Raw genomic sequence first — 17,891 nt, 5'->3', positions numbered from 1 at the left:
CCCCATTTAGATGCACCTCCATACTGCCTCTCGAGGACAGAGACCAGATTGGAATCATTTTATCTCCTTACTCCAATAGAGCTAGGCTGAACAAGTAACGCAGGGATGACTGGGACAAAGGTCATTTGGCCTAATTTTGTTCTACTTTTCAGTTACTTTAAATCATAAAGTGATGAAGCTATGATGCTGTAGATTTGTGGCAAGAATGTCAACAAGCAGCACAGAAGGAACTCTATGTTCATGGAGAATTCACCTAGTGATACTGAGTTCCCAAACTGATCAGCCACGAGCTTTTTAAGAGAGGAAGGGTGGTAAATCCCTAGGAAATTGGCCTTTATTCTGCTGGGTGAGAAAAATCCTTTAGGAAAGGGCTGGTTCCCTACCCAATGCTAAGAAAATGAGCAGTTAAGATATACTGATTCAAGCACTGTGAAATTTTGTCAAGCAAAAATAGTCTTTATTCAAATTTAATGGAAACAGGGGTCACTATACTTTGCAAGACGGGGAAAATAAAATTAAAAAAAATTCTTTTCCTTTTTTTTTTTTTTAATATAAAACAATATAATCACAATACCAGAATATGGAACTCTACAGTTTATTTCCTATTGGTTACTGCAGGTATCAATTTCCCTCGACTGTGCTATTCACAACTTTGTTAAGTCCAAAAATATGAAACCAAGGTGGTAGGAAACTTAAGACTTAGCACTTTCACTAAATGGCATACATCAAAGGGCATCAATTCAAGGGCAAAAATGGTCAAACCCACCATACCTACCTATGTCATCATTCCAGCCTTAAAGCCGTCCAGGTACTGAGCTCCCTGTAGGAAAAGCCAGGCCTGAAAGCCGAGGCATTTTGGATATTCTACTCTGGGCCATGAGTAAAGGGGGGTTTTTCAAAAAGATTTTTTTTTTCAGTCGAGCAGGAAAGGCCTGGCGCCAGGAGGCTTTACTGAGAGGAAGCACTTAGATTTAACAATTATAGACACACCATTAGGGGAGTTAAAAATGTACAGCAGTGACATGTGTTCTACTCAATCACTTGTGCTACGGCTACCAAACATGTACAAAAGACTTCTTGGGTAGTTCCGACTGTGGTTGGAGCCAATTAAGACCTTGAGTGGGACCTCGATCTAGATCGGGAGGGTGATCTGGAAGCTGACCTGGATCTAGACTTGGACCGAGACCGGGTTTTCGAAGCTGACTTTGATCTGGAGCGTGATTCTGATGGAAGGTTTGGTTTTGATTTGGAATTGGACCTCGACCTGGCCCGGGTCTCCTGGTTGGTGCCTGCATCCTCACTTTCCCCTTGGCCTTCCCTCTGGCCAGGCTCGGACTTGGCATGTTCCCGCTCCTTTGACACTGAGCGGGATCGTGATCTGGACTGGGAGTGGTCAGTGTCGTCCTCCTTCTTCTTCTTCCTGCTACTGCCTGACTTGCTATCGCGTTTCCCGCTCCGTTTTCTGCTCCTCTCACTCTTGCTGTGGCTGTGGCTGCGGCTGCGGCTACGGCTCTCCTCCCTGCTTCTCTTCCTTCCCTTCCTTTTGTCCTTGCTTTTGCTGCGACTCCGGCTTCGGCTTCTGCTGCCTCCTTTGCTCCTGCTCCTGCTCCTGCTCCTGCTCTTGCTCTTGCTCTTGCTCTTGAGGTTTTTCTCCTGGCTCCTGCTCTTCTCCTTGCTTCTACTTCTGCTCACACTCCCTCGCTTCTCCTCCTCCACTCTCCTCTCTTGACTCCTGCTCCTACTTTTACTCTTACTTTTATGCCTACTGGGACTCCGGCTCTTGGCTTTCCCAGTGCTGTCATTGTTCTGGATCTTTTCTTCAGCTTGGTCTTTACTCTTGCTGTGGCTTTTGTCTGCGCTGTGGCTGCGGCTGCGGCTTTTGTTGTCCTTGCTGGGGCTCCTGCTTTTCTCCTTCTTGTTACGGCTGCGGCTTGGGCTCCGGCTGCGGCTCTTGCTCCGGGAATGCGAGCCTGACCTGAGGAGGCAGAAGACATGTCTGAGTCACATGTTGCTATGCTTCACCAAACAATGCATGGCCTGGACTGGCCACGGACTGCTTTCTGGACCTCCATGATTCCAATACAGAGCCAGAAAAACTGGGAAGAAGGAAGGCTGCTAACATGATTAAAATCAAAGTGAAAAATGGTACAGGTGCTCCCAGCTGACCTCCTCCACTTATACCAAAGAAGACATACCTAGATCGGGATCTACTCTTAGAATGACTGCTTTTGCTGCTGCCACTTCGGCTTCTGCTCTTACGGGAATGTCTGCTTCGAGAGCGAGACCTAGACGGAGATGATAAAAGGATAGCTAATTTGAGTCAACCAAGACTTTTCAACTAAAAGAAAAAAAAGTCAACCAAGACATTCTTTCAATAAAAAAATATAGCTGCTGTTTACTATGTATATAAAGTTGACAGAGAACTCTCTCCTGTACTCACCTGCAAACATTCCACCTCGATGGCTCACCTGAAATGCTTTTTCATTTCTAATCTGGAACACAGGAACTTCCCCCCCCAGACCTGTTCCTTCTGCTGGGTTCCTTATTTTCACTGATGATGCCCTGTTATTTACCCCAGTTCCTCCTACCAGAAACCATCAACATCCTTGACCCCTCTCTCTTTCACTCATGTCCTTATATACTGACGATTCCATTTCTTTATTGGTTCATTGATCCCAAGAGGAAATAGATAAATGTAGAATGTGGGATAGTCTAAAAAAAAACTTCAAAGAAAAGTGAATGTTGTGGGAAGAAAAAACAGGGGACTGCTCCAGATTAAAGAGATGTGACCACTTTCGTGGTACATGACTGGATTGGATCCTGATGGGGAAAAACAAAAAACAAAAAGCAGCTATAAAAGATATTCATGGAACAATAGGGGGAATTTGCATATGGCCTGGATGTTACAGGATTTTTCAGAATTATCACATATGCTCTTATATTAGAAAATAGAATTGTGGTTGCCCTCATTCTTAAACCGAAGTATTTAGGGGGTAAAATGTCTTCATTTCTATAACTTACCTTTAAATGCCACAACAAAATAAATGAATAATAATATATGGTATGTGTATGTGTGTACACACACACACGTAGAAAAAGATGTTAACATCTACTGAACAAAATGTTAACATCTACTGAAGCCAGAGTGAGGGGTTATAGGTGTTTATGATCTATTCTTTCAATTTTATGTTTGAGAACGTTCACCATAAAAAATTGGGGGAAACATTTGGAAAAGTGCTTTCCCACAAAACTCAAACAAAAACAAAAGATACTGAAAATGGAGGTGATAACCTGAGGGGCCCCCAAGAGCCAAAAACAGAAAAAATTGAGCATAAGAAAACCTGTGACTGCAGCAGATGAAATGTACCAAATATATATAAACAGCCAACAGTACACTCCTAGTGATGTTGAACCAGCACCCTCACTACTGCCTCTGAAGGTTGCTAAGGCACATTTAATAGGCTGAAAGTTGGTTAAGTAGTGGGAATGAATCAAAATTTTATTTTGCATTCCTATAAAATTTTACTTCAGGGTACTAAAACAGTGGATACGGGAAATTCTTCTTTATAGAATTTCAGCTTTTGGATGTTGAGAGAATAAAAACATTAGAAACTCATCATTTTACAATCATCAGTGTATGGCTCTAGGTGATGATTATCAGGAGATACTAAAACTATTAGGGGAAATACTGATGGAAAACTTTACAATGAATGGTTCACACTGACAACTCCTGAATACACTGATCAGTTTTATAACATTTAAAGTGGGCCATCCAAATATCACGTAAGTGAGGTAACTGGAAGTAAAGTAAATGGTCCTTATTATACTCTAATGCCTTAAGATCTAACCACAAGATTATAGGAAATATGGGGAAAAGGATAAAGGAACATGCTAAATACCACGCAAAGCAAAGTGGTTTCAGCTGAAGAGAAGAGAAAGTTGACCCTTAGTTTGCAAAATCCACCTAACCTTTGCTAAGCATGAACCTCACTGCTTTCTCTTCAGTGTTCATGAAGCCGATGTCAAAATGGTTCCAACCAGGATTTTGTTTGCTCTCTTGTAGATATGGTTTTGTGGAGTTTGATGATCTGCGTGATGCAGATGATGCTGTTTATGAACTATGGGTAATTCTTCACAAATGACAGTTTCTTCAACAAGATAAGCTAGTGATTAAGAGATGATTTAAGAAAGATGTCACTGGGGAAATGGATGAGGCTCAACCAGTTGGGCTCCCGTCTACCACACAGGAGGTCCAGGATCCGATGCCCAGGTGAAGGCAAGCTGGCCTATGCAGCAAGCTGGCCCATGGAGTGCCACCCCATGCGGAGAGCTGGTGCAAGATGACACAACAAGAGACTAAAAGGAGAGAAAATAAGAAGACATAGCAGAACAGGGAGCTAAGGTGGTGCAAGAGAGTAATCACCTCTCTCCCATTCCAGAAGGTCCCAGGATCGGTTCCTGGAGCTGCCTAATGAGAATACAAGGAGACACAGAAGAACACACAGTGAATGGACACAGAGAGCAGACAATGGGGGGGGGGGGGCGGCGAGGAGAAATAAATCTTTAAAAAGAAATACGTCACTGAAGGCAATGTGTAGATATAGTCGGGATCTCAAAATGAACAAAGCAAATTAAAAATACATATTTGAGACAGTTGGGGAAATATGAATTCAAACTGGTATTAAGGAGTTATTTTTTTGCTAGACGTGAAAATGGCATTGTGGTTTTATTAAAAAGTGTTAGGGAAGCAGATGTGGCTCAACTGACTGGGCTCCCGTCTACCATATGGGGAGGCCCTGGGTTCACGTCCCAAGGCCTCCTTGTGAAGGTAAGCTGGCCTGTGCCTGTGGAGAGCTGACAGCCTGTGTAGAGCTGGTGCAGCAAGATAACCCAACAAAGGAAGCAATCATACACAGAAGAAAGTGCAGGGAATGGATACAGAGAACAGACAGCAAGCAAACGGCAAGGGGGGAAGGGATAAATAAAATAAATCTTAAAAAAAAAAAACAAAACAAACTAGAGGAGTATGGATGTAGCTCAGTGGTTGAAAGTCTGCTTCCCATGCACGAGGTCCTGGGTTCAATTCCCAGGACCTCCTAAAACAATAACAATAACAATAATAATAATGAGATATGGAAACGAGTCACTAACACAAGATTTGGGAAAAAAAAAAGTTAAGAGACATATATCGAAATGTTTACAGGTAGAATGCCAGGATGTCTAAACAAAGCAGCAAGAGGGGAGATGACACAAAGACTGAGAAAATAGAAGCTGGATGGTGTATGGATGATAGGTACAAGGGAATTCAGGATTCATGAAAGGATTTTCTCTGACAGTATATATCTGAAATTTTCTAAAATTAAAAGTTAAAAAACAAAACAACAAAACCCAAAAACTTAAAAGTCCCTAAAGACTCCTTGCTGCTCTTGTATCTTTTACCTCTGGGGCTCAGCATGGTCTGGCCCTTGCCTGCCTCATCTCAAGTCACTCTCCCTGCTTCCCTTCCTAAATTGGCTCTGGGAGTCTTCCACTCATAGGCCTGCAAAAACCACTGGTCTCTCTGCTTGAAAGAGATGCCTTTCTCTCTCCACCTTATCCTTTAGGACTCAGCTTCTATGATACTTCCTTAAGGAAGGTTTGCCATCTCCTCAGACTTGTGGTGCTGTGTACATTTCCTTTGACACATTTATCATGCTGCTAAATTTTGCTTAATGCTTGTCTTCTCCATAAGACTGAGATTTTTGAGGGCAGGGACTATATTTGTCTTGTTCACATCGGCCTCTCCAGTGCTTAGTTCAGAGTCTGGCACATAGCTGGTGCTCAGTATTTGCAGAAGAGCTGCCAAATATGACAAAGTCTCCAATCCTGAGCAGCTAGCAGAATAACCAAGGGACCAGTGGCCATGCTTGCCCCCAACCTTGTTATGATATGGGGAACCCAAGAAGAAATGTAAAAGGAGGACGCTCATTCTTGCGTTGGAGACAGGACTTTACTTCTATGTGTATTCATGACATAAGCATTTAAGAGTTTTACAGGGAAACGGACTTTGGCCCAGTGGTTAGGGCGTCCGTCTACCATATGGGAGGTCCGCGGTTCAAACCCCAGGCCTCCTTGACCCGTGTGGAGCTGGCCATGCGCAGTGCTGATGCGCGCAAGGAGTGCCGTGCCACGCAAGGGTGTCCCCCGCGTGAGGGAGCCCCACGCGCAAGGAGTGCGCCCATGAGGAGAGCCGCCCAGTGTGAAAAGAAAGAGCAGCCTGCCCAGGAATGGCGCCACCCACACTTCCCGTGCCGCTGACAACAACAGAAGCGGACAAAGAAACAAGACGCAGCAAATAGACACCAAGAACAGACAACCAGGGGAGGGGGGGAATTAAATAAATAAATAAATCTTTTTTTTTTTTTTTAAAAAAAGAGTTTTACAAATAAATGTTCAGTGTAAAGTTCTGAATTTTTGAACTAGATGGGACCATGCTACTGAGAATTCAACAGGAGGGTATAAATGTGTTATCTATATGCTCATTATATACACAGATACAACACGGAAAGACATCAACAGTACCTTGAATGACTCCGGCTCCTGGAGTAGGACCGGCGTCGTCTGGAACCCGGCTTATCTTCAACTAATCTAATTTTTCTGCCATTGACTTCAGTTCCATCCAACTTTTCCAAAGCTCTTTTCATATCAGAGTAAGACACAAATTCAATCACCCCTTCATTTTTGCGCCCCTTATGAGCATCTGCATAGGTCACTTCTCCTGCCTGGCGCATATAATCCTAAGGAAAAAAAATCCTGAATAGGTTAGGACACTTTTTGCTAAAATATCTGATAAATCTTCACAATGAAACTTTTTCCTTTCCTTTAAGGAGAAATGCCAACTTTTCTCAGAATGTAGTTTACTCTTAAATATTTACAGCCACCCACCAACCATTAACTGAGGTCTTTAAAAGTGCCAGGCATTAAGTGGCTAGAAGAGAGGATTAATATTAAACTGTCCCTTTAAATAAAATTTTCTGTGAGTATAGAAAATTCTGGCTATTATTTTCCAAATTTTATAGTGACAAATTCTTGGTTTATAGAAACCATGTTGCTATATTTAAGTTAGGTCTTTTATATTTCATTATAAACTCTAGTATAGAAACACATGGAGAGATTAGCAAATATCCAAGGCAAAATGCAAAAAAATTCACAAAGAGATTATGAAATGAGCCCCAAAATTCTTTAAATTGTTGTCACATCATCACTTCAAAACAAGTAAAAGGCAAAAAGGCAACGGAAGAATACTGTGCAGCTCTGGCTCTTAAAAGTGGGCTGATCATCTGTGTCACTTCACTATTACAGGCCCCTTTCCTCCTCTTTCAGAGGACTCCATACAATTCAACTAACTGCTACTACAATTGCTAAAAGCAAATATGGTATATAAGTATAAATAAGAGGAAATGTCTATTTAATGCTTAAAAAGAAACTGCAGGAGCAGATGTGGCTCAAGCAGCTGAGTTGCCTGCCCCTCATGTGGGAGGTCCCGGGTTCGGTTGCCAGTGTCTTCTCAAAACAAACAAAACAAACCCACTGTAATGAGGGTAAAATTCAAAACTTAGGGACTTACGATTCATTTTTCTACATTTCTTTACACAACTTCACAAACATTGAACATACACCATTTTATAATATTTCTTTCCCCATTGCATCATAAACATATTTACATGTCTTATCATAAACAGTCTTCACTGTGTGGAGCTGGCCCATGCGCAGTGCTGATGCGCGCGAGGAGTGCCCTGCCACACAGGGGTGTCCCCCACGTAGGGGAGCCCCACGCGCAAGGAGTGCACCTGTAAGGAGAGCCGCCCAGCGCGAAAGAAAGTGCAGCCTGCCCAGGAATGGCGCCGCCCACACGGAGAGCTGACACAACAAGATTGCAACAAAAAGAAACACAGATTCCCATGCCACTGACAACAACAGAAGCGGACAAAGATGACGCAGCAAATAGACACAGAGAACAGACAACCGGGGTGAGGGGGAAGGGGAGAGAAATAAATAAATAATCTTTAAAAAAAAATAAAATAAACAGTCTTCACAAATATTGTACCCAATACCTTTTCTGAGGATTTCCAAATTATTGGTTTAGGCTGTATATAGTCTTGCTATTATTCATAATCCTGCAAACATCTCTGTATAAAAATTTCTTTACTTCAACTGAATTACTTACAGGAGTAAGGGTTCTAGGTAAACAGTCCATATAATTACCACCCAATTTGGATTCATGTGAGAGTGAGAGAGGATGCTATTAATATCTATGCCAAGACTGGGACTGCCCTGGGCAAATCAAGATATATGATCACTTTGGTAACAATGGCTTGAAAAGTGTCACCAACTTCTGTTCTATACTGCCACAATTCCATTATTAGAGAATATTAATATTGAAAATTGTAGTAGCTAACATATTGGATGTTTATTCTATGGTAGGTATGTTTTAATTACATTAGTCCTAATTACAATCATATGAGGTAGATACAATCATTACTCCTGTTTTACAGATGAGGAAAGTGAAATAAACTGCATTCTAAACACTTTCCCATGTCATAGGCCAAACTACCAATTCACAATGCTACCAGCAGTATACCATTATGTAATTTTCATCTCAATGCCACTGGCATTGGGCATTATGAACTTGCATTTAAAAAACTAATAATATCCTTTACATTTGCTATATTTTTTTATAGCATTTATTGTGCAAGGAATGGTTCTAGTTTTTTATATAAAACTTTTTTTTTAAAACAATTACTTAGAAATTAATACCAATCCCAATTTACTGATGATTATGAGGCACAAGAGGTAACTTGCCAATGTCACATAACCCACAGTGGCAGAGCTGGGGTTCAATTTAGGTAGGCCAGCCCAGAGCCTGGCTCTTAAATGAAACCTTGGTTCACTAGGAAATCTCAACTGCTTGCATTTCCTGAGAGCGGATCTGCCCAAAGGTTCAGAAGTAGAAAACAACCTAAGGACACTGGCTAGGTTCCATTTTAACCAGAAATTTAAAAACCCTCATAAGAAAGTAATAGCATGCTTAGTGACACCACATGAAGGGATAGCATTTTTCACTCATGAAGAGAGTAGCTTTCTAGTTTCTACCCACAATGTTCAACCCCTGCTAGAAGGTTAACACCCAGTATAATGTACTAGAAAAAACACTGGATTGGGAATGAAGAGTCCTGGTCCCAGCTCTTCTCCTAGGACCAACTGTGTGACTCAAATTTTTCTGGATCTCAGATCTCAAGGTTGTTGGGTATCAAATTTTAAAGGGGGGGGGAAGAGACGGGGACATAAAAGTGCTTTGATAAGGTAAAACTACATGAATGTGAAGAATACTTTACTCTTTTCTAAACTTAAATATATGCACACTCATTTTGCTAGAGATTACTAGTTTAGGGAACTGGACGTGGCTCAACTGAGAGAGGGTCTGCCTACCACATGAAGGTCCAGGGTTCTATACCCAGGGCCTCCTGACCCATGTGGTGAGCTGGCCCACACACAGTGCTGTTGCGTGCAAGGAGTGCCGTGACATGCAGGAGTGCCCCTGCGTAGGGGAGCCCCACATGCAAGGAAAGCGCTCCGCAAGGAAAGCTGCCCCTGGGTGAAAAAAGCACAGACACCCACACATAGGGAGAGCTGACGCAAGATGGCACAACAAAAAAAGAGACAGTTTCCTAGTGCCACCTGGTAACATAAGCAGACGCAGAAGCACACACAGCAAATGGACAGAGAGAGCAGACAAGGGGGGGGGGAGCGGAGAATAAAAATAAATCTTAAAAAAGAGATGACTAGTTCAAGGATGAACTAAAAAACTGAGAAAATAGAAAACTCTAAATATTTTTTTACATTTGACCTCCTGAGACCACCCCAGTAAAGACACTACTCAATAAGCTTTTTCTTCCCTATTAAATTAAAAACCAACACTGTTCTCAAAAAATGAGCTGGGATCAGTGCACTAGATAGCTAACACAGCACTGGACTTATTCTTTATATTTATGCTTATATATTAAACAAGAACAAAAACAATTAGGAGTCTTGCCTCTTTTGATCCACCCCGACTGACATTAGTTATCTTCAAAGTGTGATTCTTAAAATGGGGAGGCCAAGAATATTACTACTTAGCATCATGGTGCTACAAGTAGGGGAATGTGAAATCTACTTAATCTAAATTCAGGTAATTCACCCCTATTTGAGGGCTAAAATATTAGAAAAGGTATACTTTGCTACTGAATTGGTAAATGTTAAAGTCTGTATCAATGCTAAAGATTAGTACAATGACACCAGGAAAGCAAGTCTTAAGATATACTGCTCAGAGCTAGTTCCAGATATAGTTTCCCAGTTTTTTGTTTTTTCCCTTGATGTCCCAGAAAGGCCCACATTTCAGAGTCATAAAAAAGTATTTCTCTATCATGGGTCTAATACTGGACTTTAATTTTGAACACCAAAATTCTTTCAGGAAAAATATTTCATGAAAACCAAACCTTCTGAAAGAAAATGGGTCAGACACTCAATTTCACCAGTGAGGTTCTATACTGGAAAGCTGACATCAACTTCCATGGTACAGCTAATGCTGTAGGAAACAACAGGTGGTTGCAAATTTTTCTTTTATTGGTAAGAAACTACACTGGCATCTGCTTATAACATTCTCTACAGAGAAAAGTTTCATATAACATAGGTTTGCCCTTAGTGTGATGGTCCCATAACGTACAGTAATAGTGAGATTCTGATGTTTTTTATCTTTCTATGGACGTTTTAATTGGACAATCTTCAAACACTTTGGGAAGTTTTGGAAACACAACACCTGTACATGCCTGGCACCTGTTTTCCAATCTTAACTCCTGCCCAACCTCATCCCAGAAAGTTAATGAGGCCCAAACCTTTAGGTCTTGCCAGCTGCACCGACTTGACAAATTTTCCACAATAAGTCTGTACTCAGTGCGGGTAGGTGGGCCATATTTATCTCGGCCACTTCTTCTATAACCATATCCACCTTTGGAAGGTTCAAATAGATAAGATTACTTCAGAGGAGGAAAAGGAAAAATGATACAACACATAACTCCCCTTAAATATAGTATTTCCCCCACCCCCACCCCAAAAACAGCATATATATTTAACTCTACACCCACCCTTAATTAAACATAAAAACTTGATTTCATTTACAAAGTTAAAAGTATATATATATATTCTCATTAATATTTATATTTTAAATTAACATGCACAAATTAAAAACTACTAACAATTTAACAATTTAGAAATAAGTAACCAAATTACTAAATCAGTTACTGGTGTTACTCACAGTTAATCACTTTAATCAAGTTTTTGTGAATATTTTATATGAAAAAAAGATTTTCAGGCACCTATTTCAGTTTAATCTCATCTGTGCTTAACCCTTGGGATCCTCACCACCCAGGTCTAATGGGGAAAGGTTGCGGTCGTCACATGGCTTCCTGATTTTGGTCAGCCAAGGGCCACAATGGTTCAAAGAGCCACGCATGGAAAGGTAACCCAAGGTCAGCAAATGGAACAGGCAGTCATCTTAGCCTCAAAGGATTCTTTTAATTAAAACATTGAGGTCTTTGTTAAATCTATGTTAAACAATTGCATTACAGAGAAAAAAAACAACAACAACACAAACATACATCATTAAACATATTTATAAAGTATTAAAACAATAAATTTGTCAATATGTTAAATAAAAATTAAACATTATCAAAGATGTTTATTTGCAACTCTACATTTATAAAGAATTTATAAAACAAATGGCTTAAACATCAAATTTAAATGTCATATTAATCAATTACTTTTAAAAAATTAACATTTAATAACAAAGGCATGTGATTGATACAAATGCCCTTTAAATGCTTACTGCGTCCAGAACCGTAACTGCCATCTCGACGTGGGCCACGGGCATGCTCAACAATTACACGCTCACCACAAAGGTCTTTGCCATTTAGTTCATAAACAGCATCATCTGCATCACGCAGATCATCAAACTCCACAAAACCATATCTACAAGAGAGCAAACAAAATTCTGGTTGGAACCATTTTGACATCGGCTTCATGAACACTGAAGAGAAAGCAATGAGGTTCATGCTTAGCAAAGGCTAGGTGGATTTTGCAAACTAAGGGTCAACTTTTCTCTTCTCTTCAGCTGAAACCACTTTGCTTTGTGCCAACAGATACTTCAAGAGGACCTGGAGACTTTTCAAAGTAGACCCTATCTTTCTATAGGAGGATAGCTAGACATACACCCTACCCTTCCTTTGTTCCCCAAGTAGTTGTTGGCAGCTAAAAAGACCTCCTCCACAGGGAAGGCTTGGGATAAAGTATCAAAAACTTTATAACTCTACAAGATGAAATATTTGCTCTTTCAAAATATCACATGAAAATCCATCTTTTAAAACTTTTAGCTCAAAAGTGATCTCTCAGAGAACAATTAGACCTACAGCCAGGCTCTGTCTTAACTGTTAAATCAAGTTTTAGGATAATAAATCTCTGTGAAAGAAAAAAATTAAGTTCCAGTTTTTTTTTTAAAACAAGTCACAAATGAACTGACTGTTCTAGAAATTGTCAGTGAAAAAATTCAGAGCTATTCACGTCCCTGTGATATTCCAAACTCATTTTCCATGCGATTTTAGATAGGCTTGAATTCTCTAAAATCCATATGCAAACTTTTTACTATATTCTAGAAATTTTCTAGCAAAAAAGCCTGGCGGTTTAACACATATCCATAAAACACCTCTACCCCTGCCTCCCATCCTATTAATTCCTGTTGAAGAGTTCAATTTATAAAAACTAAATTGCAAAATGTGTAAGATTACTTATAGGCCAGGTTTAACAAATGCCCTGTAAACTGTTACGAAAAGCCTTTAGTTTGGTCTAACAGTGCTGTGAGAATTCTAGCTTTGTGACTACTGCTTGTGTTTAAAAACTGAATCCATCTTACTAATCATACCTAATCACAAAGAAAAAGTTACAAGCATTTTCTTTAAACTTTAACAAGGCTGTATACACAGGCAACCATGACTAGTGTTTCTCAGGATTTAAATATTCTTGCACAAAATGAAACTAAAAACAGGTTACAAGACTTGCCAGAAGTTTAACCAGCCTGCTCAACAATATTCCAATGTTTTCTTTAGCATATAATGCTATGCTCAGCAACGTGTTAAATAAACGTTGAGCATTCAGAATTGCCAAATTTTTCCATTACTAAAGAGTCTTTCAAATGGGACTCTCATGGTGAGACACTGTACTAGGTTACAATGCATAACTAGCTAACTTCAGATGGTTCTTTATATGCTGAAATGTTTGAGCGGCATTTAAGCTGTAAGTCACTGAATCTCAACTCCATTGGAGAAAAAAAAAGTAACACAGACACATCCAGTTATTTAATGGGAAATATTTTGTAGCAACAAATTCAGAAGTCACCTAGCTCAATTTATGGGCCGTGAAATCTTTAGAACATGGCCTCATGCTTCAATAAGCTGGAACTGTGGAGAAGCTTAATAAGAATTGCAGAGCTGGGCAAGGATAGAGGGATTGAGAGGTGACTGCTAAGGGGTATGGATGGGATTTTCCCTTTTGGAGTAATTAGAATGTTCTGAAATTGACGGTGGTGATGAACACACAACTCTGTGATTATACAAAAAACCACTGATTGTACACTTTGGATGAATTATAAGGTATGTGAACATATCTCAATAACCTGCTTTAAAAATAAAATGATATGAATATGCTGTTATATTTGACAAAGCAAGTCAAGTCCCTTCAAATCACTGACTTACTAAACATTTACTAAAAACCTGTAATATAAAATACATTGTAGCAGTTTTTTTCTTTTCCTAGGTAGAATGGATCATGTGGGAAGCTATGTTATCATTTTCAGGGGCAAAATTAATTAATAAATTTTAAAAAGACAACAAAAAACCCCCAAATCTAACTACTTTGGTTTACTTCTAAATTGGTCATAAAAGACTGAAAAGAAAAAACAAACAAACAACAACAACAACAAAAATCAAAGGAAAAAAAACACACACAAAAAAAGCAGCATCTTTTTTAATTTCTGCTCTTGGAACCATGTGACAGTCTGAGGCCAAGCAGAGAGAGAGGAGAGCAAGCACTCAACATCTGCTGGAGGAAAAGGTCCTCACTCTCCCTTCAGAGTTACCTACTGGCTCAGCACTGTTGGATGACCACGACTGATCTAATGTGATGTCAGAAGAAGAACAATGGGTTCTGACGGTTATCCAAACAAATCACAGGAAAAACCCAATTCTTCAAAACAGTTAGGGTTTCCAACTACTTGAGGATCAGAGAATACATGACCCTCATCTCTACGAGTCCTGAAATGGAAAGCCAAACTACGGTTACTAGCAAATGATGCTCGTCAGCCCTATCTGGGAATGCCACCTCCAAACTCAAAGATCATTCTGTTCATGTCCCTCTGCTCCAAGGCTTACATGCAGAGCAACACACTCTACCTTTCAGGAAAAGTAATGAGTCTGTTAAGTGGAGGCACATTTATTTAAAAACAAAAAGTAATGCTCAGACAGACCCATCTTTCTTTGCTGCTGAGGCTGAAGCAATGCATGCCTTGCCCATAAAAATCTTCCTCAGAGTTGGAGGGACCAATTTATGACGTTAACAGGAAAATGGTCTCCACAGTCCTTCCTTAAAATCTTCACTTTCTAAAAAGTTTCAACAAGAAGGTCATTCAGTAGTCTGTTTCTGGGATATCCAAATCACTATAAAAGAACTGACCTGAGATTCAACTGATTTCACAGAAAAATCTTGGCTACTGTAAAAAGCCACAAAATCTATTTGGAACATTTTGATGTCAAAGTCCAGTCCACCAATCAAATCAGGGAAAAGACTATCAGTTTTTCCTGCTACTGACATGGTAGGTGGGTTTGGAAAGTTAAAACAAATACCAACCCCCCTCCCCAACAAACTATACCTGATTCGAGACTCCTATTCTGAGAGCAAAGCAAAGGCCAGGACAGTTTCGTTCCTTCTACCAAATTACTGTTTATTTAGATCTGTTTTACTGGAAGAACAACTTTATTTATTCAATAAGTAGAGTGAATTTTCCTCCAAATAAAGCAGGAAGACTAGTAATAACAGAAAAATATCACCCAACCATAATAATCTCTCTACACTAGGCCATTAATGTCATCTTATTTGACATTCAGAATACCCAAGAGTCAGGTACTACTGTACTCCCCATGTCACAGATGAGGAAACTGAAGCATAGAGGGTTAAGCATTTTGCATTAAAAAGGTGGCAGAGCTGGTGTTCAAAGCCCTGTGGACCTGCTCCAGAGTGCAAACTCATTACCATTAAGAGAGAGGCTGGGTCTTGCCTTTGATTGTGAATTGAGGGGACTACACTGTATCAGCTCTAAGGATTAGGAACAGCAAAAGTATGATAGACAAATGTTAAAATGAGCACTCCTGACTTCATGATGGGATAACTTAAACTAAAAAATCGGGCAGGTCTGGACCAGTATGGTAGTGTCTAAAATCTTAAGTCACCAGAGGTGCACAACAGTGACAGAGGAACAAATTTAACCTTAATCATTTAAAAGATCTTTTAAAACTATCATATTGGTTCCCATTTTAATTTTATTTGAACATTTTAACTGTCCCTGATTTAAATTTTGGTGCTTTCAACAAAGAAATGCTCTCCCTGATAATTAACACAAGTCTTTCTAAACTATCTTAACATTCCTTTTGGGTTTTATACCACAAAATAACAGGAAAACTAATTTCCTGTTTTAATCTAATTCCTTTTTAATCTTTTGTCAAAGTAAGGCTGGATATAAAATACACACATGCATGTATACACACATACGTATTACATACGCATGGGTGTGTGTATATATTACATCTCTATTTTTTTTTTCTTTCATATTTCTGGTGTGACAAAACACAACCCAACAGATGAGTTCCTCTAAATCTAACTACAGATAATCCTCCTCTTCTACTCTATTCAAAACAAAGACAGTCCTTCACTATTTCTAATATGAGCATGAAAAGGACGGAGGAATTTAGGAAAATAAATCTAAGACAAATTTTAAAATTCCTCACAGCAGGGACTGACAAAAACAAACAACCTAATATTTCTCATCCTGACTGAGATTCCATGCCTTTCAGACTTTCTCCTCTGCTGTTGTGAAAGAATAAAAAGTGTGTCCTAGGGGAGCCATTGTAGCTCACTGATTGAGCTCTGGCTTCCCACATACGAGATTCTGGGTTCAATCCCCAGCTCTGGTACCACAAAACAAAACAAAACAAAAAAAAAAGTGTGTCCTATATGTTAAATGTATAATACTTTACAATAAAAGAAAAATAACCGCCTTTTCTCAACATCCATCTGCTACTGCCTTTTCACAAACTTTTTTCTTCTAGGTCACTCTTTTTCCTGACGTTTTTAGCAAAAAATAAAAGAGGGAACTGCTGTAATTTTTTCCCTAAAAAAAAAAGTGAGTGCTGTGATTCTTAACAACTATAGACAGGCACTTGGGCATCATAAACAAAAGCCACACTGAATTATAGTGGCTGTTCTAAATTTTAGTCCATTCACACACCAAAGCCAATCTCTAGTCTTTCTTATTGAACAGGTGATGCCTATCCAGATATCAGTCAGAAAGGGATTGACATATTTTTTAAACTAAGGTACTCCAAGACTTTAATTTTAGAAATGTTAATCATATCATTTCTCCCCAAAAGATTTATCACCTCGGCTCCCAATGTTGCTAAATAAGCTTGCCCTCATCCTAACAGCCTCTACGGATGATCCCAAACACCACTGAGCCTGCCCTGTTCCCGAAACATTCTACTGAAGAGGATACGGATTATCGCACTTTTCGTAGAATGGTTCAGGGAAATCTCTGTCTTCCAAACATCTTCAAAGAACAGGGAGATTGGGGAAAAATTCTGTCTGAAAGATGAGGAGCATAACTTGCTCTAGAGATATTTTGATCAATAGCGAACTGGATAATGCATGACTAAGGGGGCACTCAATACCAGCAAACTGATGGGGAGTGGATATGAGGAGCCGGGAAAGCAAGCCTCCATGCGCGTGACCACAGTCACCCACCAACACTGCTTACCGAGGGGCATGTCTTGGATATTCTCTCTATAAGAAAATTTTGCCCCTTTCCACAGTGGATCTCTGCTCACCTTTGTTCTAAAACTGTGCCACATGCTTTTCTTTGTATGTGGACATGACAATCCTCAGCCACCATCAGCAGGATGTGAGTTTTGTTTTCCCAAATGGTGAGCCATTCCCACATTCACTCATTTTCCTTGTAAGAACCGAGAACCTCTCCATGGCTGGTCAGGATTAGGGATGTTGCTGTAGCCAAGGAAAAATTTTCATCTGTTGAAGTTAACCCATGGGGTGGCTTTAGCCCTCGGTCTAGAGTCAAGAACACTATACTTTAAGGGCAGAGTCTTTAAATATACTCTGAAAGAAATGGCACTCAGTGGATATGAACCAAACAGCTTACTTTCAAAGCACTCAGGGTTGGTTCTATATTTCAGCCAACTTGGTCTTATGAGGTTAAAAAAAAAAAAAAAATTTGACACACGCTGATAGGATAGTAACAAAAGAATAATTCTTGCTGTCTGAATAAAGTACTTGAAAACTGTAGACAGACACTTCTGCAATCAACTCTCTAGTGCTCAGGTAAGGCCAACTCACAGAAAAGCTTGTGAATGTGAATGGTGCAACTGGCCCTGATTCCAAAGGTCTCCAACATTTCAGGGGACAAGCACTCACGTCCTCAAAGGAGAATTTACCACTGTCACATTTACTGCTTTGGGTCAGTAATCAAGGTTGCAATTTGACTTTCC

The 17,891-nt window shown here is 39.8% G+C and overlaps 1 protein-coding gene across 2 annotated transcripts in view; it reads right to left on the bottom strand.

Moving 5' to 3' along the window:
• Nucleotides 1-435: 435 nt before the first annotated feature.
• Nucleotides 436-17,891, bottom strand: part of SRSF4 (serine and arginine rich splicing factor 4) — a 28,673-nt gene continuing 11,217 nt past the window's right edge. The window contains exons 3-8 of one of the 2 annotated variants that reach the window (XM_058304754.2): nucleotides 17,217-17,391; nucleotides 11,900-12,042; nucleotides 10,911-11,023; nucleotides 6,562-6,776; nucleotides 2,196-2,285; nucleotides 436-1,975 (exon numbers count right to left, since the gene is read on the bottom strand). In XM_058304754.2, coding sequence (XP_058160737.1) covers nucleotides 1,108-1,975; nucleotides 2,196-2,285; nucleotides 6,562-6,776; nucleotides 10,911-11,023; nucleotides 11,900-12,042; nucleotides 17,217-17,329 — 1,542 coding nt within the window. In that variant the 5' untranslated portion in view covers nucleotides 17,330-17,391 and the 3' untranslated portion in view covers nucleotides 436-1,107. The remainder of the gene's footprint in view (nucleotides 1,976-2,195; nucleotides 2,286-6,561; nucleotides 6,777-10,910; nucleotides 11,024-11,899; nucleotides 12,043-17,216; nucleotides 17,392-17,891) is intronic. The other variant, XM_004455654.5, reaches the window with a different exon arrangement.

The sequence above is a fragment of the Dasypus novemcinctus genome, chromosome 9 (genome assembly GCF_030445035.2).
Source record: "Dasypus novemcinctus isolate mDasNov1 chromosome 9, mDasNov1.1.hap2, whole genome shotgun sequence".
In the NCBI taxonomy this organism is placed as follows: domain Eukaryota; kingdom Metazoa; phylum Chordata; class Mammalia; order Cingulata; family Dasypodidae; genus Dasypus; species Dasypus novemcinctus.
Note: the sequence above shows the minus strand (reverse complement) of the source record. Positions and strands in the feature narration are given on the sequence as shown.